Below are 21,240 nucleotides of genomic sequence, written 5' to 3'. Positions count from 1 at the left end.
GGCAAGCAGCGTGGAGGCAGTGTTGTTACCTTTGCGGCGAGAGGTTGCTGTTACTGGAATGCTCTCAAAGGTTGTCATAATGCACAAAACAAGTAAAAGGCCAGGTGTTTTTGGGTGTGCAGAGGTCGTTAAATTAGCACGAATTGAAGGCGGACGGGGAATAATGATAATAAAAACGCCGTATTTTTAGAAAACAAAAATGCAATAAAAGAGGTGAGGAGGAAAAAGGAAAGAGGAGCTTCTAGGTTTACAAATTTTCGCAATGCATAATGGCTGCAAGACCACCAAGCCGCGAGGAGGAAAGAAAGATCGGCCACATACGACAAAAGAAACCAAGGGAGATGTGGGGAGGATCCAATCAAGATCAGGCCATGTGCAGCCAATACATGGGTTGAAAAAACCGGTGGCCAAATCGCCGGGATGGGAGCAATGCCGAGGAGAGGGCTGGAGTAGCTGCGTGTGGGGCCCCACATCGCAGCCAGCCAACTCTCGGAAAGACCATCCGAAACCACCACAAAAGTCACTGCTCGCCCTCCACAACGCGGGGGGTTCGAACTCGGCCGACAGACGGCGCTCCAGCAGCCACAGGGCCTCGGAGCCCGCCACCAGCCGCTTCCCGCGCCGGGCATTCACCGACCCAACATGCGGCTGCGCGGGCCTCGCAATGCCCAGCCCCAGCTCGCCATATGCCCCCGTCGTCCGGATGCGCTTCTGGCCGCTGGTAAACGTCTTGGCACGCGGGCGCCCCGACCCGCTCGACTTGCGGCTGCTGGCATTGCTGTTGCAGGGGCTGCCCAGCTGCGGCGAGTGGTCGCGCTTCAGAGAGCTCTCCGCCGGGTCGGCCACCGGCGGGGCTCCGGCCAGAAGCTCGGCCAGCGCCGGGTCGTGGGCATGGCGCTTGATGCGGCGCCGCAGCGGCTCCGGCAGAAGCTCGTACAGCTCGCGCGTGCGGCGGATCACACTCGCAGCCCGCAGCGGCGGAAACGACCGCAGGAACAGCATCGGCGAGGTCGTCGTGGCCAGGAGCTCACGCATCGACAGCAGCTGGGCCACGATGCAGACCACGTTCAGATGCACACCGAACGCCAGCAGAAAGTCCCACAGCCGCACGACCTGGCGCAGCGGACCCACATTGGCGCTCAGCGTCATCGCTGCTGGGAACGCGTAGATTTTGGCCACTGCGCCGTGTCGCCGCAGATGCGAGTACAGCTGTGGGTCCACAAACGCCAGGCACTCGTCCACCAGCTGCACACACGCATGGACGCCCGGCAGCGACGGCCGCGCGTAAAGCGGACACTCGTTGCGAAGAAACTGGCGGAACGCATAGAACGCAGCGCTCTCGTCCATCACATACAGGAACGGTGCCAATAGTGTGTTCATGCCCTGCACATACCGCGGGGGATCGCTGGCTGACCGATCTACGAGGGTAAAAAAGATAAACAAACTCAGCTTTCAGTGTAGTATCGATGGTTGCAGGCTGCTTCAGAGAAGCCCGCATGGGGAGGCGCCTAGCAATTACGCAAACTCCGCCCACACTACATCCCCCCGGTCCAATAGACCGCCCTGCCCCCGCCTGCACTATTCACTTACCCGGGGCGCTCAGCAGCGCATTCAGCACCCGGACCACCGACTCAGTGGTGACGGTCTTGCGGAACTCGCTGTCGCCTGCCAGCGTGCGGAACGCGTCGTTGTTGATTTTACCCGCACACGCCGACGGGCACAGCCCCAGCGCTCGCTCGTAGCCCTCGACACCCGTCGCCCGCACCTCCAGCATCGCCAGCCACAGCCGCCCACGCGCCTGCTGGTCTACCGCCGGCAGCCCGCCGTTGCTCACCACCAGCACCCGCACCGCCCGCATCGACGCGCCCACCTCGCTCCAGCTCTCATGCACCCGCCGCTGCAATGCCGCCAGCTTGCGCGTCTCTGCCAGCAGCGGCGCCCGCTCCGCCGGCTCGCCCTCGCCCGCCCCCAGCGTTGCCAGAAACGGCGGGATCGTGATCGTCCGCCCCTCTAGCGCTTGCTCCACCGAGCTTATGTCAGACCCGATCGAGTCGCCACCTCGCCGCCGCTGCCGGTAGTCCGACGACTCGGCCGCCTCCCGGTACGTTGTGTCCACGCGCGCCGGCCTCCACCAGCTCCAGCCCCCGTAGATCCCCAGGCTCGCTGACTGGTACTCGCAGCCGCTCGCGCAGCCGCAGCCCGCTGTCGTGGCTCACCGGAGGCGAGGCCCTGTATGCCGACGGTACCCGCGGACTCCCCACTGCCTCCTCGCTGCCCACCGGCTCTTTGAACTCAATACCATTGAGCTGCCGGCTCAGCTCCAGCACCCGTGGTGTCAGTCCGCGCCGGTGCGTTGTGGGTGTTGTTTTGCGCATGTACATACAGACTGAATACGAATAAATAGATATCGGGTGTGCGTAAAAAAGGTCGTAGCGTTAAGAGAAATAATAAAACACCTTGGGAAAGGTGCAATGCGAAGAGGGGATTAAGAGAATGTGAAAGGGGTGCGAGAAAGTTTGTGTATTTTTATAATTTGAGCGGAATAAAGAGAGGACCTGACTTTTTTGCTGGTTCCTGGAATGTAGCACGCACAATAGACGCTAGCCTTTTATCCCTTTTCTGGCCCCTCTCCGCACGCCAGCCGCTGCACTAGTCTACAAGCGCCCCCTTGGCGTGCGGACAGACAGCTGCGAGAAACTCTGTCATTCTCTGCCCACCCACCGGCCCCGCGCTCTATATTGCCGTGTCAGCCTGCCTGGCTCTGGAGTGGGAAGGAGCCTTTGCGCATTTATGTGTCCATGGCGATCCCCAGCCCTTTTCAACCCCTCTGCGCGCAATTGCCATTCAATTCGCATGCAAGCCCAGCCATGCATGCCCAAACCTGGCTTCCCCTCCATCGCGCCGTCGCGCATTTCCTTTGTCTTTGTCTTTTTTTCGCCAGCAGGATCAGCCTCCCCACCATGTCAGCGCTGGCACCACGCCTCTACGGCTTGATCTCTCAGCCAGTCAGCGCGCTCTGTTTTAGGCTTTTTCCAGCGCTCAATGCAGCTCCTCCCCGGGTGATCCTCCACGCACCCCAATTTTTCAGTTCGGGACTGCGCCTTGTCCGCAGGCCACGTGAGCCTCGGCCCATGAGCCTACCTGCGCCAACCCGACTCGTTTTCGTGCATTCCAGGATCCGAGTTCCCGAATCCATTGTGATCCCTCCCCAGATCTCCCGCGCCTGCTGCTGCTGATATCTATCCCTTTCATCACGCTTTGCGAGGCTGGCCGGTTGTTGTTTCTGAGATGCATCACCCGCTACTGCTCATCATCATGGACAATCCAGCCTCTCCACGCACTATACTGGCTCCAGGATCCTCCCCGTCCGTCCATGCTGCAAATAAAAGAGGGTGCGCCTGTATATCCTCTCCCCACCGTTCCTACATTGCCTTACACAAAGCTGCAATCCAATTCCCCATTAGACTTATTTGCATTCGGCCACGCATCCCCTTGAATCCCACTTGCAATACAGGAAATGAAATGCCCCGCCACTCTGCTCTCCCTTGTCTACTTCTCCCCAGTCGCATTGTCATTGAGCCAGCGCCAGATCGCCACAGATCCTTCTGGCAATAGTGCTGTCATCCCAGGATCTCTCCAGGGCGATGGCGCCGGACAGCCACCATTTGACACCAGTGCCCAGCAGCCGATTTCTGATCCTGGCGATGCTGCCGGGCTGTTCCCATTTGACGGCAACGGCCAGTCCCTGCTTTCTGCTGGAGATTTCCAACAGCCCTCTGGTAGCAGACAGCCGCCATTTGGTAGCCCTGGTCAGCAGCAACCCAATGACACTAGCCAGCAGCCTGGAAGCAGGCCCAACACCAATCTGCAACAGCCCACCGGCACCACCCAACCCCAGAGCCAGCCCACAGCTGTCCAGGACTCTGCTTCGTCATCGCAGACCATTCCAGCGTCAATTCTAGAGCGTATGTCGAGCCTGTTCAACTTTGGCCAGGAAGTATCCCCCAACCCTGCTCCATCTGGCGTGCATCCTGGCCAGTCTGTGTCATCGCCTTCCCGGAGCGCTGAGCTGCGCACCGATAGTCTCTCCACGCAGCAGGAGGAATCAGCAGAGACGCCCGGGGACCTCCACGCCAATACGGGCAATGTGGGCAGGTCGGTGGCTGCGTGCGCTGTGGCTGTTGCCGCTGCATGCATTCTTTCTGGATCCATCTAAGAGCCTCATTCGTGTATAATTTGTCCAATCTTGCCACTCATCTCAGAAGTATGAATCAAATAAATACATTACAGCATTATTAGACATGGTACCCAAAACCCCCAATGCCCTGGCAATGCAACCTTAAACCAGTGCATGCCCTAAATCGCATATACACATTTGATTTCACTCCTGTTCCAGGTTGAACGATTACCACATGTGTCATGTCATAATTACGATTATGCCCAGCTTTTGTATTCGTTGGAGTACACTTTTGATTTGCCACCACTCCTTCTTACCTCGAAGTTTCGATTGGTTTTTGGAGAAATAAAACATGCAAAAAAGAGTTTCTACGTGGAACCTCCAGAGGAATGAAAATTACTACAAAATTCGGCCAAACCCAGCGCTTCTCCTGCTCTTCTACATAAACTGCCCCACCCCACTGATCTCCTGTTCGTTGGTGTCCTTCTGCAGCGGATCTGTTGTCGCCACACCTTCACGGACCGGTCGTTCATGTACCTATGCAGTTCCACGAGCCGCCACGACAGGATTATCAGCGGTAGCTGAGCCAGATCCTCAGCCCGCACAATTTCCACAGTTCCAATACGCCGCAGGCTCGGCCCCACCCGCCGGAAGTACGCAACGATCTCGCCCTGCTGGTCTGTCAACTTCCATGTCCGCGACAGTAGCCTCACGCTCCACTTCAGGAGCCGCCCCCGCAGATCAATAAACTCGTAGTGCTTTGAGGTTGCCTGGAACCACCCGTCGAACCCTGGCCCATGGATATCTGCCACATGCGATAGCAGCACCGGGTGTGCCTCGTATTCTGCATGGTCACCGGAACGTGTGCTCCCCTGGTACAAATATACTGGCAGTGTTTGGCATACGACTGTGTAGCACGGTGTGGTGGTACTCTCTGCATGTGAGCTGCTTTTGTGTACTCCCGGGTAGACGCCAACGCACTGAATGTCCCCGTTCTCTATCAGCGTATACTCATGTATGGCTGACATGGGTGAAAGTGATGAGGGTGTATTAAGGATGAGGTGAAGAATGAGGAACAGAAATGGGGGATACTGGTGCACAAGGCAGGGGAAAGGAGCAAAAGAAGGGTAACGCCCCCAGCCTGTGATTTCCCCACCTCCCGAAGATCCCAGAGATGTTCCATGGACCGCATTATGACCGGTCCACAAAGCCGTTTCTTTGTGGCACATTTTCAACTGCAGGTCACCGTGATCGCCTGTCAAAGCGTAATAAATCGAATCCGGGAGAGGCCGCTGCATATCTCCAGATCTCACAGCGGAGTAACATGGACAGTGCGTCTTGGCGCCCAGCCAGCAGGCAGGCCTTGCGGTCCACTGTTCCATCCTTCCGACTGTGCATTGTTTTTGAATGTGAATGGTATTGAAGTATGTAGCAGACTAATAAGTACTCAAGCATCCTGTTCTCCGTTGCACTCGATTCAGAATCACTCCACAGGCCAGCCTAATAGAAATCCGGTAGAACATTTTGGTGCTCACGATGCGGTGTATTCGACAATATGTTCCAGTACTGTGGTAGATGCCCTGGCCTTGGAGCCATTACCAGGCCTGCTGCCAAAGGTAGTTATCGCACTTAGAGCCCAGGAAAGCAGTGCAAGCAGGCGTAGCTCTTCGCTAACATTCTCGTCTATGGTTAAATTTGCGTAGCCGCAGTACCAAAACTGGTTGCCATCGAAACCAGCAACTGCATTCCCTCGACGGTCATGCAGCTGCCAGCCTGTCTCCTTGTTTTGAACTATCCACTTATATGCGGCGCCTGACAGGTCAGAAAACTTCCATCCTGTGCTTTTCACTCTCTGCTTGATGCTAGTCTGTTGACCGCTAATCGAAACCCGTACCTCTTTATCGTTGGCACCATTGACGTCGGCGATAGCCAAGGGCTCTCCGCCATCTTCAGTACGGACAGCCATGCCAGGCACAAAGGTTACATCATCAGAAATATCGAATTGCTGCGAGCTGATAACAAGCCGAGGTGGCTTAAGGATATGTTGTAGGTTAGCTCGCCCAGCCCCGTGCGGATTCGATGCTGTTAAAGCGGCCAGAGTAAACAGAGCAGCTTCTGCGATTGTCGCCCAGGAAGAGCGTGTATTCCTCGATTGCCATAGTCAAAAAGTGCGTAGACGGAGATGCAGTTGATAAAAAGGTGATGCTAGTCTAACTTGTGGAAAGCCCTGTCACCCGTGCACATTTTATATGTGACCCCACACAATGCGGAGTCCGTATCGGCCAATTTTTTGACAGCATCTTGGCGTGCATGCGTGTTGCATTCTGGAACCAGCCGCCACTGATTTCTCGTAACAAGCCATGTTCCCAACATCCGGGCGAGACAATACCAACCGGCAAACAGTGTACTTTGATTAGTAATGTAGCATAGAAATATGTGTGGCCAAGCCCTTGGTGAATATGGCTGCGTACCTTTGACAGGATGGCGTCTGTTCGCAACAGCAGTGTATAATCCAAGCTGACAGCAAATTTAAACATGCCATGCATTAGTATGGAGGTCATACTCTTCATGTAGCTGTCGTGCTTGACAAGGCTGATAAACCATCTGTTAAACGATGTATATTAAAACCCACCAACCATGGCGTTGGTAAATGTGTCGTCACCTCCACCTACACTGTTTGTAGGAACAGTCTTACTTGTAAAAATCGCTTTAGCACTCAATGCCCACGATAGTAGGACCAGCATGCGTAGGTCCTCATCCATACCCTCGTCCACTATGAAGCTGGCATAGTTGTCACTCCAAAACTGCCTGCTGTCAAAGGTAGCAACAGCCTTTCCTCGATGCCCTTGCAGCTCCCAACGCTTCTCCTTGCGCAAGACCTCCCATCTGTATTTAGTCCCATTAGGGTCGGTGAACTTCCAGCCGACGCCTGCAATCCGCTGCGCTACTTTAACGCTCTTTCCTTTAACAGAAACCTGAGCAGACCTACCATTGCCCTGACTAACGTCAGCAACAGCCGTATTGCCATCAGAATGAACCAGCATGCCAGGCACAACAGTTGCATCATCGGATATATCCAGATTATGAGAGCTGATAATAAGACGAGGAAGCCGAAGAAAAATGGTGTATGCCAGCTCGCCCGATGCCTGTGCCGAAGCAAGGTCAGTAAATCCTCCATGGTAGATGGAGCAATTGGTGCGATTGTTGCTCAGAAATAGGGTGTACTCGACCATAGCCGGGAATTGTCGATATTGGAATTGCAGGTAGCTGATGTGTAGATACCACCCAATGAATTGGGCGTTGATATAATTAAATACAGGTCCGTTCGCTATTGGGACCACACGTGACAACATGTATTGACAGGTTCTTGGCAAGCAAAAAAGTGTTCTTGGCATGCACACATGTTTCTCGAATCTCTGGCCTTGCATACGGTTGGGGCTGCAAATCTAAAGCGGTTGACAACCTGCTCGGAAGCAGCTGTCGCCAAAGGATCGCTATTGCACGTAGTTGTACAGTCGACAAGGCGGCAACGCCATGTTCCCGCACATGTTGCTGCGTGCCCCTTGATACATATGGGCTATTGAGGCTGGTGCTGTGTCCAAGAATATTTGGTTAAATAATAGTTCAGTGAAGACTACATATGTTGGCATGTGGAATTAGTCAAGATTAAAACCAGACTTTATTGATATACCGGGATTAACAAATGTGGATATTTTTCCTGCCTGCTAACAGCAATGATGCTAAATACCAGGGAGATCGAGGCAAGGATAAATAATTGCCTGTCCATGTTTGGCAGAACCTCTAGGGTTCCTTGTCTGTGCTTTCCAAAATGTAAAGCTGCAACGCCAGACCCGCTGCCATCAGTCAGCTCCCATCTGGCACCTTGTATTGGAGTGTTCCATTTGTACTTGATACCTTCTGGATCTTTGAACTTCCATCCGAGCTGTGTAGCACGCTGTTCAATATTGAACACATTGCCATTGATGATGACTCTCGCACTTTTCTCTGTACGCATATCAACGATTGCAATCCCTTCAGTATATTCCTTGGTCATGAGGTTCGGTATGATACCAGCAATGACTGTTGTATCATCGTCCACGATATTTTCCACCGCGCTGAATATAATATTAGGATACTTCACGTAGACCCTATATAGTGGTTCGTGCAAAGTTTCTCCTGCATCGATGGTGTCATAACAGCCGCCGTAGAACGCAACGCATCCTTCTTTCTCAGGTGTGGTTGAATAGAACAAAGTGTAGTTACTTGGCAACATGGTGATGGTAGAGAGCAAATAGTGAGTAGAAAAGATTACAGTCAAATGAGTTAAGTTTTATTCGCTGGCAGAGAACGGAGCTATCCGTAAGCAACCTGCTGCTGCCGCCGCCTTCAACATGGGGCTGGCTTGTGCCAGGATTGCCGTAATGGCATGATACACCATGTACGGTGAGAGCGAAAAAGTTATTCTCTGTAGAAACCCTGATTGTTCCTAACCAATGCACCAAGGAGTGAAGTCAAGATGCACCATGTGCCAGAATCATCGAAATGTATTGGCGAGGTTACGAGATTTCCAATGAATGTTCTTGACATCGGCATTTCCTTTTTTGGCAAACATGCTATGGAACTTGCAGTAGGGTTGCACACCGGCAAACCCCAGTTGTAGGTCTTCACGGCATCCACAGGGTTAGAGGTCAAGGCTATGTCCATTTACGCCCTATGTTGGTATGCAACCCTAAAGTACACTTTTGCCATAAGAAACAGCTCACAGTAAAAGGCAGCAGTAGAGATACATGAATATAAGGTGCGAAATGTGGCTCTAAAGGAACACTTGAAACACTTTTTTGCCATTCTTGTAGCCATCTTCAGGATTCTTTCCGGCATAAGGCTGATTTTCGATTAAGCAGCAAGTCTTTTTTGTATTTCTTGGTCTATGTCCAGAGGCAGCCAGAGCATATGAATTTGGGTCGAACATGATACTGAACTTTTCCAAGATATCCTTCACAATGTCTGCACTACTTAGATACGAGCCAATCCTTGATTGCAACCTTGCAACCTCGGCTTCACATTGGACCGGGTCAACGAATTCAAATCGGCGGGCATAGTCAACACTCGGGTGCGTCAAAACCTCTTCGCCTTGCTGTTCGTTCACTATGGCCGTCACAAGCACGCCTCTCACGGTTTCGAAGTATCGATGCTTCTTGTAGAGTGGGTAGTAGAGTGAGAAGTCATAGCCGCATTTTGTGCGTGCTTTGTATGTCACAACAATTGTCCCCGAATCGTATGTGGGTATAGTGGAATGAAGTGATGAGATAAATGAAGTTTGTGTAGAGCGTGGTGCTCTGTCCGAATGGATTCTTGTCTCTCAATTTATAGGAAAAGCCTAGCATAGCGAAGAACTCTGGTATTCCTGGGTTTGATGGGATTCCTTCAGAATGCCAAGAAACCTGGTGCAAAGTATGGGGTAGCAAATAAGCCAACCATGCAAAAGCTGAACATGTTCTTTGCACGGATACTCTGACTTCGTTTCATAGTAGCGTGATGATTTCTGTCTTGGCCTATTTTTAGCCTACCGGTAGCATCCGCTTGTAACTTGTGCATGGCATGCATACAATCCCAAGCTGCGCGTTTAGGTCAACGGCCAGCGTGGAAGTTGCTCTGCCAAGTCTCAACTTTGCTAAAAAAAATGCTATTGTGCATACCTTGGTCTTAGAATTTAAGAGTCAAAAAGTCAAGGGCTGTCTGTAATCCATGCAGCTGGCATCTAGAGCTCTATGCAGGCTGTCTTGGTATTTACAAATTCTTGACAGTGGTTAGTGGTTTGACTCTGCATTCGCAAATACTAATAAAACTGCCTGTGACTTCAGTAAGGAAACTGGTATATCCATGCATCAATGGCTCAAATGTCACTGTTTTGCTAAGGCAAATCTAACAGAAACACCTTAAACTCTAGGATCCTTCTAAACATCAGGACCTCTCATTACGCACAAGCTCAGTACGACTGCAGCACCCATACATCTTTAAATGCTTCATTTCTTGCAGAGTGTTCTCAGTTTGCTTTGAGCCGATATCAGGGAAATAGTCGGCATAGGCACTGGCTCCATTGCCTTCTTTTGGAATCGCAGCAATTCACAGGTGTAATTTTACGGCCGACTTTCCTGAGCTTCATAAGCGAAAATGTGTCTAGGAAGAGGATAGACCACCGGTACATATTGGTCACCTTCTTTGGGTCGGTATGTATAAGTGTAGAGCCCTTTAAATGATGACATTCATTGTGGTTGAACTGGGCGACACGTATATAAAAATGTAGGGTTTGAGTAAAGGTGTGGAAGAAAGGCTGTCGAGATCTGGTGTCAGCACTTTATATGATCGTTTGGAATGTGGACAGAGCTGCGATCATTAAAACTACAGCTCTTGAATGCTTTAAATCTACCCGGAGTCGCATACACCGTTTATTGTCAGTGCAGGATTATCCAAGGGGCCAGCGTGCAGTAAACACTGCATTCCTGTCACATCTGGCAGGTGATTGGCAATACATGCGTCCAGACTTCATGTAGAAACAATAAATAAACACCATTTGACATGTCTTTATTTGCAACAATCTCAAACTCCGAACTCATAAATGTGTATAGTGTTGCTACTCTCTATATCGTATACATACTACATACAAGAGCTTAGTCGGACTCATGAAAAAGTAGTCAGGCGTTCATCACTTGATCATCTTGGTCAACGACTCCATATCTCCACTCTTCTCACACAGCGTTCTGAACGCTCCGCTTTCCGCCTGAATTAGCTCTGCTGGAGTGCCAAACTCCTCTACCCTGCCGTTCTCCAGCACAAGAACCCGGTCGTAGTCGATGATAGTGCGCAAGCGATGTGCAATGCACAGAATGGTCGAGTTCTTTGAACTCGGCTCCGCGGATAGTGCGCTGCATGGCTTCGTCGGTCTCGAAAATCAACCGATGCCGTAGCCTCGTCCATCAAAATGACCTTGGACCGACGTGTCAGTGTGCGTGCCAAAGCCACCAGCTGGCGCTGGCCCAGTGACAGATTCTGTCCATTGCTGACGATTTCGTCGTCAAGAGAGTCAAATACAGCGACGCTTCGGTCCCTTGCCGATCCATGGGTCGATTTGAGCAGAAGCGTACGCTTGAGTGCGTCGAGCAGGATCTCGTCTGGGTACTCGCCAAAGGGATCCAGGTTGAATCTGATCGTGCCGTTGAATAAAACAGGGTCCTGGGGTACAATCGTGATGCTCTGGCGCAAGTCCTCAAGCCCGATTTTGGATATGTCCACGCCGTCAATCAAGACCTGCCCGCTGGTAGCTTCAACAAGCCGCAGCAGCGACAACGACAACGTCGACTTGCCAGCACCTGTGCGTCCGACAATGCCAATTTTCTCGCCAGCATGAATGCTGAAACTCAGCCCGTGCAGCACAGGCTCGTTCGCAAAATACCCAACAACCAAATCTCTGACCTCAATCTCGCCTCTAAGCGGCCAACCTGGGCAAGGTTTGTTCCCCACAGATGACTTGGCCGGCGCCTCCTGGTCGATTTCCAGGTATTGAAACACGCGTTCAACCGAGTTAAAGCCCATCTCAAGATTGCAGTACCGGCGAACAACACCCATGGACTCGAGCCAAAAGTTTACCGCAATGATCATAATGAACCCTGCCAAACCGCTGGTGAAATACTCCACCTTCCACAGAATAAAAACCGTTGTGGTGGCTCCAACCAGCGAGCTCGTAAGCCCCATGCGGCTGCCTAGCCAGCGTCTGGTTGACCGGAATGTGAGGTCTGAAGCCACATACTCGGTAAATCGCTCCGTGAATTCGCCCATGTATGCCTCCTGCATACCAAACCCACGAATGGTATCGATGCCTTGAATCAATTCGCTGTACAGCGACAAGACCGGTGCAAACACGGTAGACTCTAGACGCTTGAGCTCACGCTGCGACAGCATAAAGTCCAGCGTAAAGCTTGTGTAGGCACCCAGCACAGCTATTCCTACCACTGCAAACAGAGGCACAGCCGCCGAGATTATCACTAGGGTGCTAGATGCAATGACGAGTGAAGTAGCAAAGTCGAACATTGACAGGGCGATGCTCTCGTCGATGACCTGGAAATCCTTGGCAAAGCGGGCTAGCGTGCGTCCGATAGGCGTCGTCGTCATGAAGTGTGGTGTAGCATACACTACTGCATTGGTAAGTCGCTCGTGGAGTATAGTCGAGGCGCGCAGACCACCATGGTACGTGAGTAGCATAGCCGCCATCCGAAGCACCGATGACGAAAGGCTCACCAGCAGGTAGATAAAAAGCCATGCATACTGGAACGACTCGCTATCATGCGACTTATCTGAGCCCACCCTGAGCGCCAGATAGTAGTCCTTATACGCGCTCAACAGCTGCACAGCAACAATCAAAACCGCGCAAAAGACGACATGCATCCACCCACCGCTTGCAACGAAATATCCGGCCCAGACGCTGGCCTTAATCGTGCCACTCATACGCACTTCTTCTTTGATGAGCTGACCAGTTGGCGGGGCCTCCTGCATGCCAGTTTGGCTGCCAGCAGCTGCTGGCGTATCTGCAGCTACTTTGCGCTCATCATTGTACTCATCCTCGGGCATCGGGTCCTCCAACGCCTGCCTCTGCACGGCTGGCGCCTGCTCTCCCTGGCTTTCGCCGTCACTAGCAGCTGCGACATTGTCAAACGCACATCCAGAGACCTCCTGTGGCGTTCCCTTTGCGACTATCTCGCCACTGCGCATCATCACGACGTACTGGCAGTGCGGCAGGCACATAGCCATATGATGCGTTACCAGAATGCGCGTTCTACCACGCATCAGCGGGCTTTGGCTCAGCAAGCAAGTGTGCAAAATATGCTTGGCTGTATGCGAGTCCACAGCCGACAGGCAGTCGTCTATCAGCAGAATCCTCCGCGAAGAGTATATGGCCCGAGCCAGTGCTACACGCTGCTTCTGACCACCTGATAGTGTGATCCCACGCTCGCCAACTTCCGATTGATCCCCAGCAACGAAGGTGCGCAGATCAGGCTTCAGTCCACACATGCGTAGAACCTCCTCATAGCGGTCTCGAATGTACAGCTCGCCAAATAACACGTTGTCACGGATGGTTGCATTTCGCAGCCAGGGCTCCTGCGACACATACGCAATGTCAGACATCACGCCGTTTGCTGACATAGGAATGTGTATATTACCACTGACAACAGTCATATCGCCGACAAGTGCTGACAACAGTGACGACTTTCCGCTACCAGTTGGCCCTCCGATAATCGTTAAACCGCCCTGAGGGAAGCGCACAGTGAGATTGCGCAGCGCAAATGCCTGGCTATCCTCAGGCTGTCTGCCATGCAGCAGAAGTGGAGTCCCTTCCTCAGCAGCCGCACTGTCATCGGCTCGCTTCCAAACAAGCTGGGCTTGGCTAAATCCAACGTCATGTCCAGCTGCTTCGACTCTCTCGCCAGCAGGCTGCACATCATCCTCATGCAAGTACTCGTCGATGCGCTTGAGCGAAACGTAGATAGAGATCGCGTGTGAGACGCCACCCGGCATCCAGAAAATCGCCCGCTGCAAAACCCGAAACACAGCAATGGCTGTAAACGTCGTCTCGCCATCCAGCCGACCGTTGAAGCTGTATACGAATAGCACAACGAAAATTATCACCGGCATCATCCCGACTGTCCACAGGTTTAGCAGCGACCAGACCTTCGATCTCTGCCACAGCGCCTCCAGCTGCACCGCACGTTTAATGCCGACAACTTGGATAAACTTTGAGCACCACCCAAACAGCTTGACAGAGATGATGCCGTGGATGACCTCGCTGATTGTCTCTAGGCGTTGGTCGTTAAAACGCCCGATCTGTGCCTCGATTCGTTTAGCTCGAACGATCAGCCTCTGCCCAACGGCCATGACGCCAACTATCATCGCGGTTCCGAAGAGCCCAGCTATACCAAGCAGCTGGTACATGTAGAAGCATCCGATAATAAGCTGGCAGGGGCTAAACAGGACCGATCCAAACATCTCCGGCAGTTTGTTAACACGGTTGACAGTCAGCAGTCAGAATGTTGTAGACCCGTCCATCTGAAGAGTCCCTCCTGCTGTCATCCTTGGATTTGGACTCGTGTGCTCGCCGGCGCAATGTTTTCTGGGTCAGACTCGCCACCAGGAACATTGCGAATTTCCATGCTTATTCCGCGCGACTGCCACTGCTGTTGCTGCTCAACCACAGTTCCCACTACACTAGCTGCCAGCATCATAGCCGCCAAAAAGTACCCGAACCGCAGTCCAAGCGACGAATCCTCCAAGTACTCGTCAATGAAACGCAGAACGCGCTGCATCAGATACGGCTGGATGTAGTCCGAGAAGGTGTTGTAAAAAGTGTAGACGATCTGGATTGCAAGATCGACCTTGAACACCGAGAACAGCTGCCTTACCAATGGCTGTCCAGGCTTGGCACCCATTGAGAAGCGGGCGTACGCTGAGCTGACCTGGCAGTTATCTGGCGGCACACGCAGATCGCTGCGTGATACCTGGTGCTCTCGACGGCAATCAGAAAGGATAGGACTGACCCAGTTGAACAGCAGAACCGAGAGCAGAGGCTGGCTCAGCTCATACGGCTCAAGCTTGGCACCTGGGACCGCAGTGAGCCTCTTTGGCTGCAGTCGGCAACCAACCTGCAATTGAGAAACGCGGTCAGCAACATAATCACACTGCGGTAGCGGGTGTACAACCAGCAGCAGCAGTAGCAGTACACAGTTTACCAGCATCTTTACATGTACTGCTGCGGCCACTGAGCTCATATCCTCGCCCCACATTGGTGTGTGCCACTGGCTGCGGACAAAGAAGGAGAAATACTCCTCCAGCGCCGAGCACGCAAGCTGAACGAGGACAAATCCAAACAGCATACCGCTGAACAGCCCACGGAATGCAAACCGGTCGCTCTTAGTGTACCTGGCAGCCTGCATGATGGCTAGTAGGCTGACGATCAGCCATTCGGTTGCCAGCACGAGCGACGCAGGCTCTGTAGCCCGGGCCGTCTGGACAGCAGTCTGGACGATCATCAGCAATACAACTGCCGGTCCGACCCAGACCCTATTGTCAGGAACGCGTACACCCGCCTTGAGCAGTGGCCTGGCTGACGAAGTAAGGGTGCCAGGCCTTCCAAAGTCACCGATCCACCAGCAGATCGCCAGAAACATCGTTGGGATCGCGCCCTCAAAGATCAGTCTGCGTGCGCATGCGTTGCGCTCCAAGTCCCACTGCCATGGCCAGAGCGAGCCGATACTGCAAGCTCCGAGTCTTTCCATGCGTAGGCCTTCTGCTTGGTAGCAGGTAATAGCAAGGGAGTGAAGAAAAGTGAAGAAAAGTGAAGAAAAGTAAAGAAGAAAAGGAGCTAGCGAACAGCTCGTGCTGCGGCCCGTGGTTAGTAGCGCGGTGGTGAAAAACTCATACACAGATCGTCCCCACAGGTCCCACGGCTGGGCCGATTGTTTGCTGCCAAGCTCTGCATAGCCTCAGGCGGTGATCGGGTCTAGGTTGCCTAATTGGCCAGCAGGACGGCATTTGGCATCAATAAATACTGCCCGCTTGCCCTCGTCTCGTCAGAACATAGAGCTTTTCAACCCTCAGCATGCTTTTCTATGCACCCTTCCTCGCCTTCTTTGTCGTTTTCCATTGCGGGCTAGCGGCAAGAATCCAGGGAAATCTGGATATCTACGCCTCTAAGCGGCTGATACAGACAGGGCCGAGCGACAAGAAGTGGCTAACCAAGAACGATATATTCAATCTGAGCCGATCTGGTACAAAATTCCGCGACATTACTGACATTGACAGCAGCCTTATCAGTCTCCGACAGAAGCAGCTGCACATTCCCGACCAGCCGTCATTACAGCAAGCCATCAAGCCGCTATTTACCAACATTTCTGATGCACTCCCTCGTCGTGTCCTTGAAGGAATGGCAAAGTTCCACAACCGGTTTTTCAACTCGCGCAATGGCCGTGAGTCGTCGCTCTGGCTGCAGCAACAAATCACCAGTGTGGTTGCTGGTATCGGCGGTGTGGAGGTTGTGCCTTTCGTTCATTCGTTTCCGCAGAATAGCATTATCACCAAAATCCCGGGACGCAGTGACGAGACTGTCATTTTGTCTGCTCACCTTGACAGCATCAACAAGTTCGACCCAGAGCATGGCAGCGCACCAGGTATCGACGATGACGGCACAGGTGTTGTTGTGCTCATGGAAGTTATGCGGATTCTGGCTAGCAGTCAGCTGAAACTGAATCGGACTATCGAGTTCCATTTCTACGCAGGGGAAGAGGTCGGGTTGCTGGGCTCGGCTGATATTGCGCACATGTATGCAAAAGCGATGCGGCCAGTAGTAGTTGATCTCCAGCTTGACATGACCGGATTCCCAACTAGCCCGCCTGTGGTTGGCATCTTGACGGATAACACAGATCCTGGTTCGACGTCGCTGCTGCGCCAGATTGTGTCCGAGTACACCGACCTGAAGACCCAGGATTTTTCATGCGGATATGCGTGCTCCGACCATGCAAGCTGGTTTGAGGCCGGCTATCGTGCTGTGCTGCCTGGCGAAAGCCCGCTTGTCACTGGGAATCCCCACATGCACACGTCATCAGACGATATCAGCACTGTTAGCTTCCAGCACTTGCTACACTATGTAAACATTGCCCTGGCATTTGCAGTAGAGGTTGCTGGAGTTACTGGTAGTTGAAAAGTACAATAAACTTACAATTTAACACTCAGCATTCTGTTTTTCTGGGGCGCGAGCAAGGTGAGCTGACAATAGCGCTACAATAACCAAGACGCTAAACAAGAACATGCGACACCATATTACTGACAGATAAAGTGCAAACGCATACCGAGTAGCACAATTGCCTTCAAATGGCCTACCGCTGGATACTCTAAGCAGCAATCAATAACCCCTTAGCAGCTCGTATGCCACATTGGTGTAGTTGGGTTCCTGACTGGCGACAGTGACAATACAAGAGATCAGCGAAGTTAAAACAAGGGTGCGGAGCTGCTTGTCCATGGTAGGCCTAATCTCCAGCTTTTCAGGATGGAACTTCCTGATATTGAGTGTCGCAACAACAGACCCATTGCCATCTCGCAGCTCCCACCGATTGCCTTTGATTGGCGTGTTCCATTTGTAGTCAGTACCGCTCGCGTCCTTGAACTTCCAGCCGAGCTGTGTAGCCCTTTGCTCCAGTTTAAACGTCATATTTTGTACCGTGACCTTGGCGCTTCGCTTTGTACGCATATCTACGACTGCTGTTGCCTCTGAGCGATCGCTGCTCTTGGCCATGGACATGGTGCCAGCAACTAGCGTGGCATTGTCGTCAAAATCAATTTCAACTGAGCTGAGGATCAAGTTCAGGTACTTTACATATGTTCTGTAGACAGGCTCGCCAGAACCCTGGGCCGCATCGATGCTGTCAAAACAGCCGCTGTAGAAAACGACACACATCACAGCGATGGGAACAGTCTTGGAGAAAATTGTAAATGGATCTGTGGACATGATAGCTAACTGGAGAATGACGGTGAGGGTGATGCGCACGCCGGCTTTCGGCGTTTAAATAGGCTGCACAAGACACGTGGAATGTTCTTTAGCAAAAAGAGGGTGTCCCTCGCCGTCTTGGCACACTGGTATGTCAAGGCCGGATTGCAGAAAGCGCGTCTTGCAAACTGAAGGTGTGTGCTAAGGAATATTCTCTATTGAAGGCTGTCTGCTTTCTTTTGGAAGGGACGGAAATCAATAAAGAACCAACCCCCAGAATCGCCTGATATTACGCTGCCAGGTATAGTGCGGGTGTATCCTTATCAGCACATGTTAACAAAATCGTAAGAGGATATCATACTGCATGAACAAAAAGCGCATTTCTTTGAGCCAGTAACTCGCCTCACTACCAACCATGAGCAAACCTGGGCTAACTCCATGATGCATAGATGGCTACATTGCCGTGGCTGTTGGCATGGGTCCTTGTGACAGTGAGTGCAGTTATGCCAAGTGCCAAAAGAGAAAGCACTCGAAGCTCATTGCTAATTCCAGTCTTGAACTCCAGGATGCCAGGACCGTCCTTCCAGAACTTTGTGCAGTCAAAGGTGGCAATGGCTGCCTTTTTACTGTCAAGCAGCTCCCACCGGGTCTTCAGGGCTTTAGTGTTCCATTTGTACTTGGCCCCTTGCGCATCCGTAAACTTCCATCCCAGCTGCATATCTCGCTGCTCCATTTTGTAGGGAACACCCCGAGTTATGGCGTTGGCACTTCTCGTTGAGACCTTGTCGATTAGCGCCTTGGCTACAGTGACACCGCTTGTCGGTATCACTCCAACAACAACAGTAGCATCGTCATTCACATCCACCGTCAGGAGGGTTACGTGAGGAAACTGAGCTACGATGCGATAGGCCTGCATGCCAGACCTTGCGGCGGCTTGTCTGGTGTCGAACCTGCCATTGTAGAGCACAATGCTCTTGTGGTATTCCAGGTTGCGCAGGGAGGAAGAGGTATACGTTTCAAGAGACATAGGGAATCGCTGTTTAGTAAAGAGATAGTGGAAGAGTGGGGCGCTCTCAAGCCCTTTTTATACACTTGGGTTTGTGAAGACAATCCGGAGGCACCGGTTTTTCTTTGTTGATCCGGCACACTGATATCTACTCCATTATGGCCACTGGTGACACGTCACCCAGCAGCTGACCCAGACAGTTTACCAGTGTTCGGCGAAGCATTGAAAGACATCATCCGAAATGCCGAAACGCTGTTCTTTGGGCGAGCCGAGACTATCTGCTGGAAACTGCGGTGCGTAGGCTCTTTGGACCAACACTAGCATGTACAATATCCTGGCTAGCAGCATACACAGCCGGACATGTTCACGAAGACAGAGAAATGAATTGGTACAGGTAAATAAAAAACAATAAAGCCATCTCTAGCCCTTTTAGACGCGCTTAGACAAGATCATCCTGCAGTCGCGGTCTGGGTAAATCGGGGTATTAACAAAGAACGACTTTGAGTCCATCTTCTTCGGACACCCATGCTCGTCCACGATTTCCGGGCCCAGGTACGTCAGATCATCGGGCATCCGGAACTCGTAGTCCTTCAGCATATTTGCCATGATTGTGAACAGCTCGACCCACGACAGGTTGCGGCCTGGACAGGTGCGCGCACCACCACCAAAGGCATAGAAGTTGCGCTTCGACTCGTCGTTGTCCAGGAAGCGCTCTGGAACAAACCGGAATGGATCAGCCCATGTCTTTCGGTTGGTGTGTACGCCGCGGAAGTTCAGGTAGACCTCGGTGCCTGCGGGCAGAAAGTGGCCCTGGATGGTACAGCCGCCTGGGGGCACTACGCGCGGCGCCTGCCCGCCAGCAATCGGACACAGGCGCATGGTCTCGAAGATGCAGGCTTCCAGGTACGGCAGATGGGCCTTGGCCTCATGGTACGTGATCAGGTGGTCGGGAGCGAATTTTTCGCGCACCTCGTTGCAGACGCGCACATAGACAGCTGGATACAGCATAAATAGATGTGTGGTCCACAGCAGCGTATTTGAGGTGGTGTCGGCGCCCGCCGCCATCATCACCATGGACTCGGAGACAATCTGGGTCTCGTCCATGCGCACCTTGGACTCGGGGTCTTCAGCATCCAGGAACGCCTGCAAAAGATCCGCCGGCTTGTCACCGCCCTCAGCCAGGTATGCACGCCGCTTCGCAATGGCTGCCCGACAGAACCGCTCGTACTTGCGGAACGGGCGCTCCAGCGGCGCCAGGAGCTTCGAGAACGGGTAGTATCTGGTGATCGGGATCATCGAGCGCGCTGCCTGGAACTTGATGGAGCATAGCAGCTGCTGCGCCAGCGTGTTGTCGCGGTTCTTGACGCAATTGAAATCCTGGCCGTACACCAGTCCGCCAATAGTATCCATGGTGGCTAGAATGTAGTCTCTGCTGTAGTTAATCTCAATCTCGCCGGTCGGACTGCGCGCGAGCTGCGCGTCCCACGCGTTCTTGAGCGACTTTATACCGCAGCGCAGAATCGTCGGCTCCATTTTCACCAGATATCCGTAGGCAAAGTACGGGCCCAGCTGGCGCTTGCGCACGCTGACGAATTTCGGGTCGCGCCCCGACAGTGTGTTCTGGATGTCAAACAAATCAATGCCGCTGTAGTAGTCGGACTTTAGGAACTTCGAGCCCAGCACCATTTTCCAGTCGGATGGGTTGGAAATCGATACCGCGTTTGGCTTGTATACGTAGATGTCGCCGTATTTGATCGAGTCGCGCTCCCCGCACTTTATCGCGTTGCCTGTGGCGCTGATCACTTCGGCCCGCCGGCTGGTCAGCCGCGCAGTCAGGGCCCAGGGATATTGCGGAGGGGCGAGAGAAACAACGCGTAGAAGAGCTTGTAGCCGAGTGTGGCCACGATGACGGAGATGGTCAGCCTTACTGCGCTCATGTCGCTAGCGCTCTTGAGAAGCGAGAGCACAAACTCGGGATCTTGAAGACGCGACATGGCTATGGGAAAAGAATAGGTTAGGGGCTGTGAAGGCGTGAGGTGTGTGTTTGGCTAGGGCGGTGAGATAAACAGTACGGGGGTCAATAGGATGTGGAATGCGGAAAAATAAACAAGCAGCAGACATAGAAAGACAGCGTGGTGGGAATAAAGCTGGGAAAGCACTGTTTTTTTTAATTCACTCGCCGAAAGCACAGGGTTTTGTTGCGTCCCTGAAAGGAGCCCAGTCTATTTATACCGCCGTTTCCTCTAATCCCACAGCCATGGGATAAGCCAGAAAGAATAAGGCCAGCCCCACATTTACCACAAAGAAAGGAGATAGGTGAGCAAATGGACCCATGCAAAGCTGTCCCTCATTCTGTCGGACGTGCAGCTTCTCGTACATGCAGTTTGGCGAGCATCCTGCCTGCACCCCATATGGAGATGCAGAAACGGCGGGGGAGGGAGGGGGTTTGCCCAAAAAGTACAAAGAGAAAAATCGGTGATAGCGGCTTTCCCCAGGTCGTCCTATCGTACATCCCGTATTCCGTTTATCTCC

At 52.6% G+C, this 21,240-nt stretch overlaps 11 protein-coding genes across 11 annotated transcripts; 2 read left to right on the top strand and 9 right to left on the bottom strand.

Annotated features, from left to right (window-relative positions):
• Positions 1-50: 50 nt before the first annotated feature.
• Positions 51-1,858, bottom strand: DL89DRAFT_276116 (TBC-domain-containing protein; the record flags this gene model as incomplete). Its single annotated transcript, XM_040889389.1, has 3 exons — positions 51-53; positions 847-1,418; positions 1,591-1,858. 3 exons carry the CDS (start codon positions 1,856-1,858, stop codon positions 51-53), a joined length of 843 nt encoding a protein of 280 aa, XP_040739705.1.
• Positions 1,859-3,463: 1,605 nt separating this feature from the next.
• On the top strand, positions 3,464-4,216 carry DL89DRAFT_287003 (uncharacterized protein; the record flags this gene model as incomplete). Its single annotated transcript, XM_040889898.1, has 1 exon — positions 3,464-4,216. Exon 1 carries the CDS (start codon positions 3,518-3,520, stop codon positions 4,214-4,216), a length of 699 nt encoding a protein of 232 aa, XP_040739704.1. The 5' UTR covers positions 3,464-3,517.
• Positions 4,217-4,509: 293 nt separating this feature from the next.
• On the bottom strand, positions 4,510-5,536 carry DL89DRAFT_270902 (uncharacterized protein; the record flags this gene model as incomplete). Its single annotated transcript, XM_040888845.1, has 1 exon — positions 4,510-5,536. A coding segment is annotated over exon 1 (860 nt), but the record flags the coding sequence as incomplete, so codon positions are not given.
• An 11-nt stretch (positions 5,537-5,547) lies between these two features.
• On the bottom strand, positions 5,548-6,184 carry DL89DRAFT_270901 (uncharacterized protein). Its single transcript, XM_040888844.1, has 2 exons — positions 5,745-6,184; positions 5,548-5,707 (listed from the first exon to the last, which is right to left on the bottom strand). The coding sequence occupies exons 1-2, from the start codon at positions 6,141-6,143 to the stop codon at positions 5,678-5,680; spliced, it is 429 nt and encodes a 142-aa protein (XP_040739702.1). The 5' UTR covers positions 6,144-6,184; the 3' UTR covers positions 5,548-5,677.
• Positions 6,185-6,404: 220 nt separating this feature from the next.
• Positions 6,405-7,442, bottom strand: DL89DRAFT_270900 (uncharacterized protein). The gene has a single exon (XM_040888843.1). It carries the CDS (start codon positions 7,408-7,410, stop codon positions 6,799-6,801), a length of 612 nt encoding a protein of 203 aa, XP_040739701.1. The 5' UTR covers positions 7,411-7,442; the 3' UTR covers positions 6,405-6,798.
• Positions 7,443-7,826: 384 nt separating this feature from the next.
• DL89DRAFT_100417 (uncharacterized protein) lies at positions 7,827-8,674 on the bottom strand. Its single transcript, XM_040882981.1, has one exon. It carries the CDS (start codon positions 8,448-8,450, stop codon positions 7,857-7,859), a length of 594 nt encoding a protein of 197 aa, XP_040739700.1. The 5' UTR covers positions 8,451-8,674; the 3' UTR covers positions 7,827-7,856.
• A 2,068-nt stretch (positions 8,675-10,742) lies between these two features.
• On the bottom strand, positions 10,743-15,548 carry DL89DRAFT_270898 (uncharacterized protein). Its single transcript, XM_040888842.1, has 36 exons — positions 14,362-15,548; positions 14,265-14,336; positions 14,201-14,212; positions 14,143-14,179; positions 14,078-14,109; positions 14,044-14,056; positions 13,988-14,022; positions 13,931-13,960; positions 13,816-13,906; positions 13,709-13,785; positions 13,625-13,684; positions 13,447-13,603; positions 13,390-13,419; positions 13,300-13,365; positions 13,250-13,263; positions 13,187-13,225; positions 13,076-13,150; positions 12,954-13,054; positions 12,923-12,932; positions 12,885-12,901; positions 12,827-12,860; positions 12,683-12,805; positions 12,581-12,658; positions 12,536-12,556; positions 12,498-12,505; positions 12,261-12,464; positions 11,955-12,224; positions 11,792-11,930; positions 11,744-11,767; positions 11,674-11,716; positions 11,628-11,640; positions 11,558-11,591; positions 11,468-11,533; positions 11,240-11,440; positions 11,132-11,206; positions 10,743-11,072 (listed from the first exon to the last, which is right to left on the bottom strand). The coding sequence occupies exons 1-36, from the start codon at positions 15,496-15,498 to the stop codon at positions 10,881-10,883; spliced, it is 3,630 nt and encodes a 1,209-aa protein (XP_040739699.1). The 5' UTR covers positions 15,499-15,548; the 3' UTR covers positions 10,743-10,880.
• Positions 15,549-15,821: 273 nt separating this feature from the next.
• Positions 15,822-16,919, top strand: DL89DRAFT_286997 (transferrin receptor; the record flags this gene model as incomplete). Its single annotated transcript, XM_040889897.1, has 1 exon — positions 15,822-16,919. The coding sequence occupies one exon, from the start codon at positions 15,822-15,824 to the stop codon at positions 16,917-16,919; it is 1,098 nt and encodes a 365-aa protein (XP_040739698.1).
• A 27-nt stretch (positions 16,920-16,946) lies between these two features.
• On the bottom strand, positions 16,947-17,736 carry DL89DRAFT_270897 (uncharacterized protein). Its single transcript, XM_040888841.1, has one exon. It carries the CDS (start codon positions 17,721-17,723, stop codon positions 17,121-17,123), a length of 603 nt encoding a protein of 200 aa, XP_040739697.1. The 5' UTR covers positions 17,724-17,736; the 3' UTR covers positions 16,947-17,120.
• A 73-nt stretch (positions 17,737-17,809) lies between these two features.
• DL89DRAFT_286995 (uncharacterized protein) lies at positions 17,810-18,770 on the bottom strand. The gene is made up of 2 exons (XM_040889896.1): positions 17,958-18,770; positions 17,810-17,924 (listed from the first exon to the last, which is right to left on the bottom strand). The coding sequence occupies exon 1, from the start codon at positions 18,727-18,729 to the stop codon at positions 18,133-18,135; it is 597 nt and encodes a 198-aa protein (XP_040739696.1). The 5' UTR covers positions 18,730-18,770; the 3' UTR covers positions 17,810-17,924; positions 17,958-18,132.
• Positions 18,771-19,137: 367 nt separating this feature from the next.
• DL89DRAFT_276113 (cytochrome P450) lies at positions 19,138-20,645 on the bottom strand (the record flags this gene model as incomplete). Its single annotated transcript, XM_040889388.1, has 2 exons — positions 19,138-20,524; positions 20,578-20,645. 2 exons carry the CDS (start codon positions 20,643-20,645, stop codon positions 19,138-19,140), a joined length of 1,455 nt encoding a protein of 484 aa, XP_040739695.1.
• Between the last annotated feature and the right edge of the window lie 595 nt (positions 20,646-21,240).

This window comes from Linderina pennispora (genome assembly GCF_002104995.1).
Source record: "Linderina pennispora strain ATCC 12442 chromosome Unknown DL89scaffold_27, whole genome shotgun sequence".
NCBI lineage: Eukaryota > Fungi > Kickxellomycota > Kickxellomycetes > Kickxellales > Kickxellaceae > Linderina > Linderina pennispora.
Note: the sequence above shows the minus strand (reverse complement) of the source record. Positions and strands in the feature narration are given on the sequence as shown.

Bases quoted from the DNA above. Each gene is read 5' to 3' on its own strand.
- DL89DRAFT_270901 (XM_040888844.1), bottom strand. From the start codon at position 6,143: ATGGCTGTCCGTACTGAAGATGGCGGAGAGCCCTTGGCTATCGCCGAC. The intron at 5,708-5,744 runs GTACTGGAACAT...CCGCATCGTGAG, and splicing joins AGGCCAGGGCATCTACCACA to CACCAAAATGTTCTACCGGA.
- DL89DRAFT_270900 (XM_040888843.1), bottom strand. From the start codon at position 7,410: ATGGTCGAGTACACCCTATTTCTGAGCAACAATCGCACCAATTGCTCC.
- DL89DRAFT_100417 (XM_040882981.1), bottom strand. From the start codon at position 8,450: ATGTTGCCAAGTAACTACACTTTGTTCTATTCAACCACACCTGAGAAA.
- DL89DRAFT_270898 (XM_040888842.1), bottom strand. From the start codon at position 15,498: ATGGAAAGACTCGGAGCTTGCAGTATCGGCTCGCTCTGGCCATGGCAG. The intron at 13,420-13,446 runs GTAGCGGAAAGT...CACTGTTGTCAG, and splicing joins GATTATCGGAGGGCCAACTG to CACTTGTCGGCGATATGACT. The intron at 11,931-11,954 runs GTCAACCAGACG...CTGGCTAGGCAG, and splicing joins GCTTCAGACCTCACATTCCG to CCGCATGGGGCTTACGAGCT.
- DL89DRAFT_270897 (XM_040888841.1), bottom strand. From the start codon at position 17,723: ATGTCCACAGATCCATTTACAATTTTCTCCAAGACTGTTCCCATCGCT.
- DL89DRAFT_286995 (XM_040889896.1), bottom strand. From the start codon at position 18,729: ATGTCTCTTGAAACGTATACCTCTTCCTCCCTGCGCAACCTGGAATAC.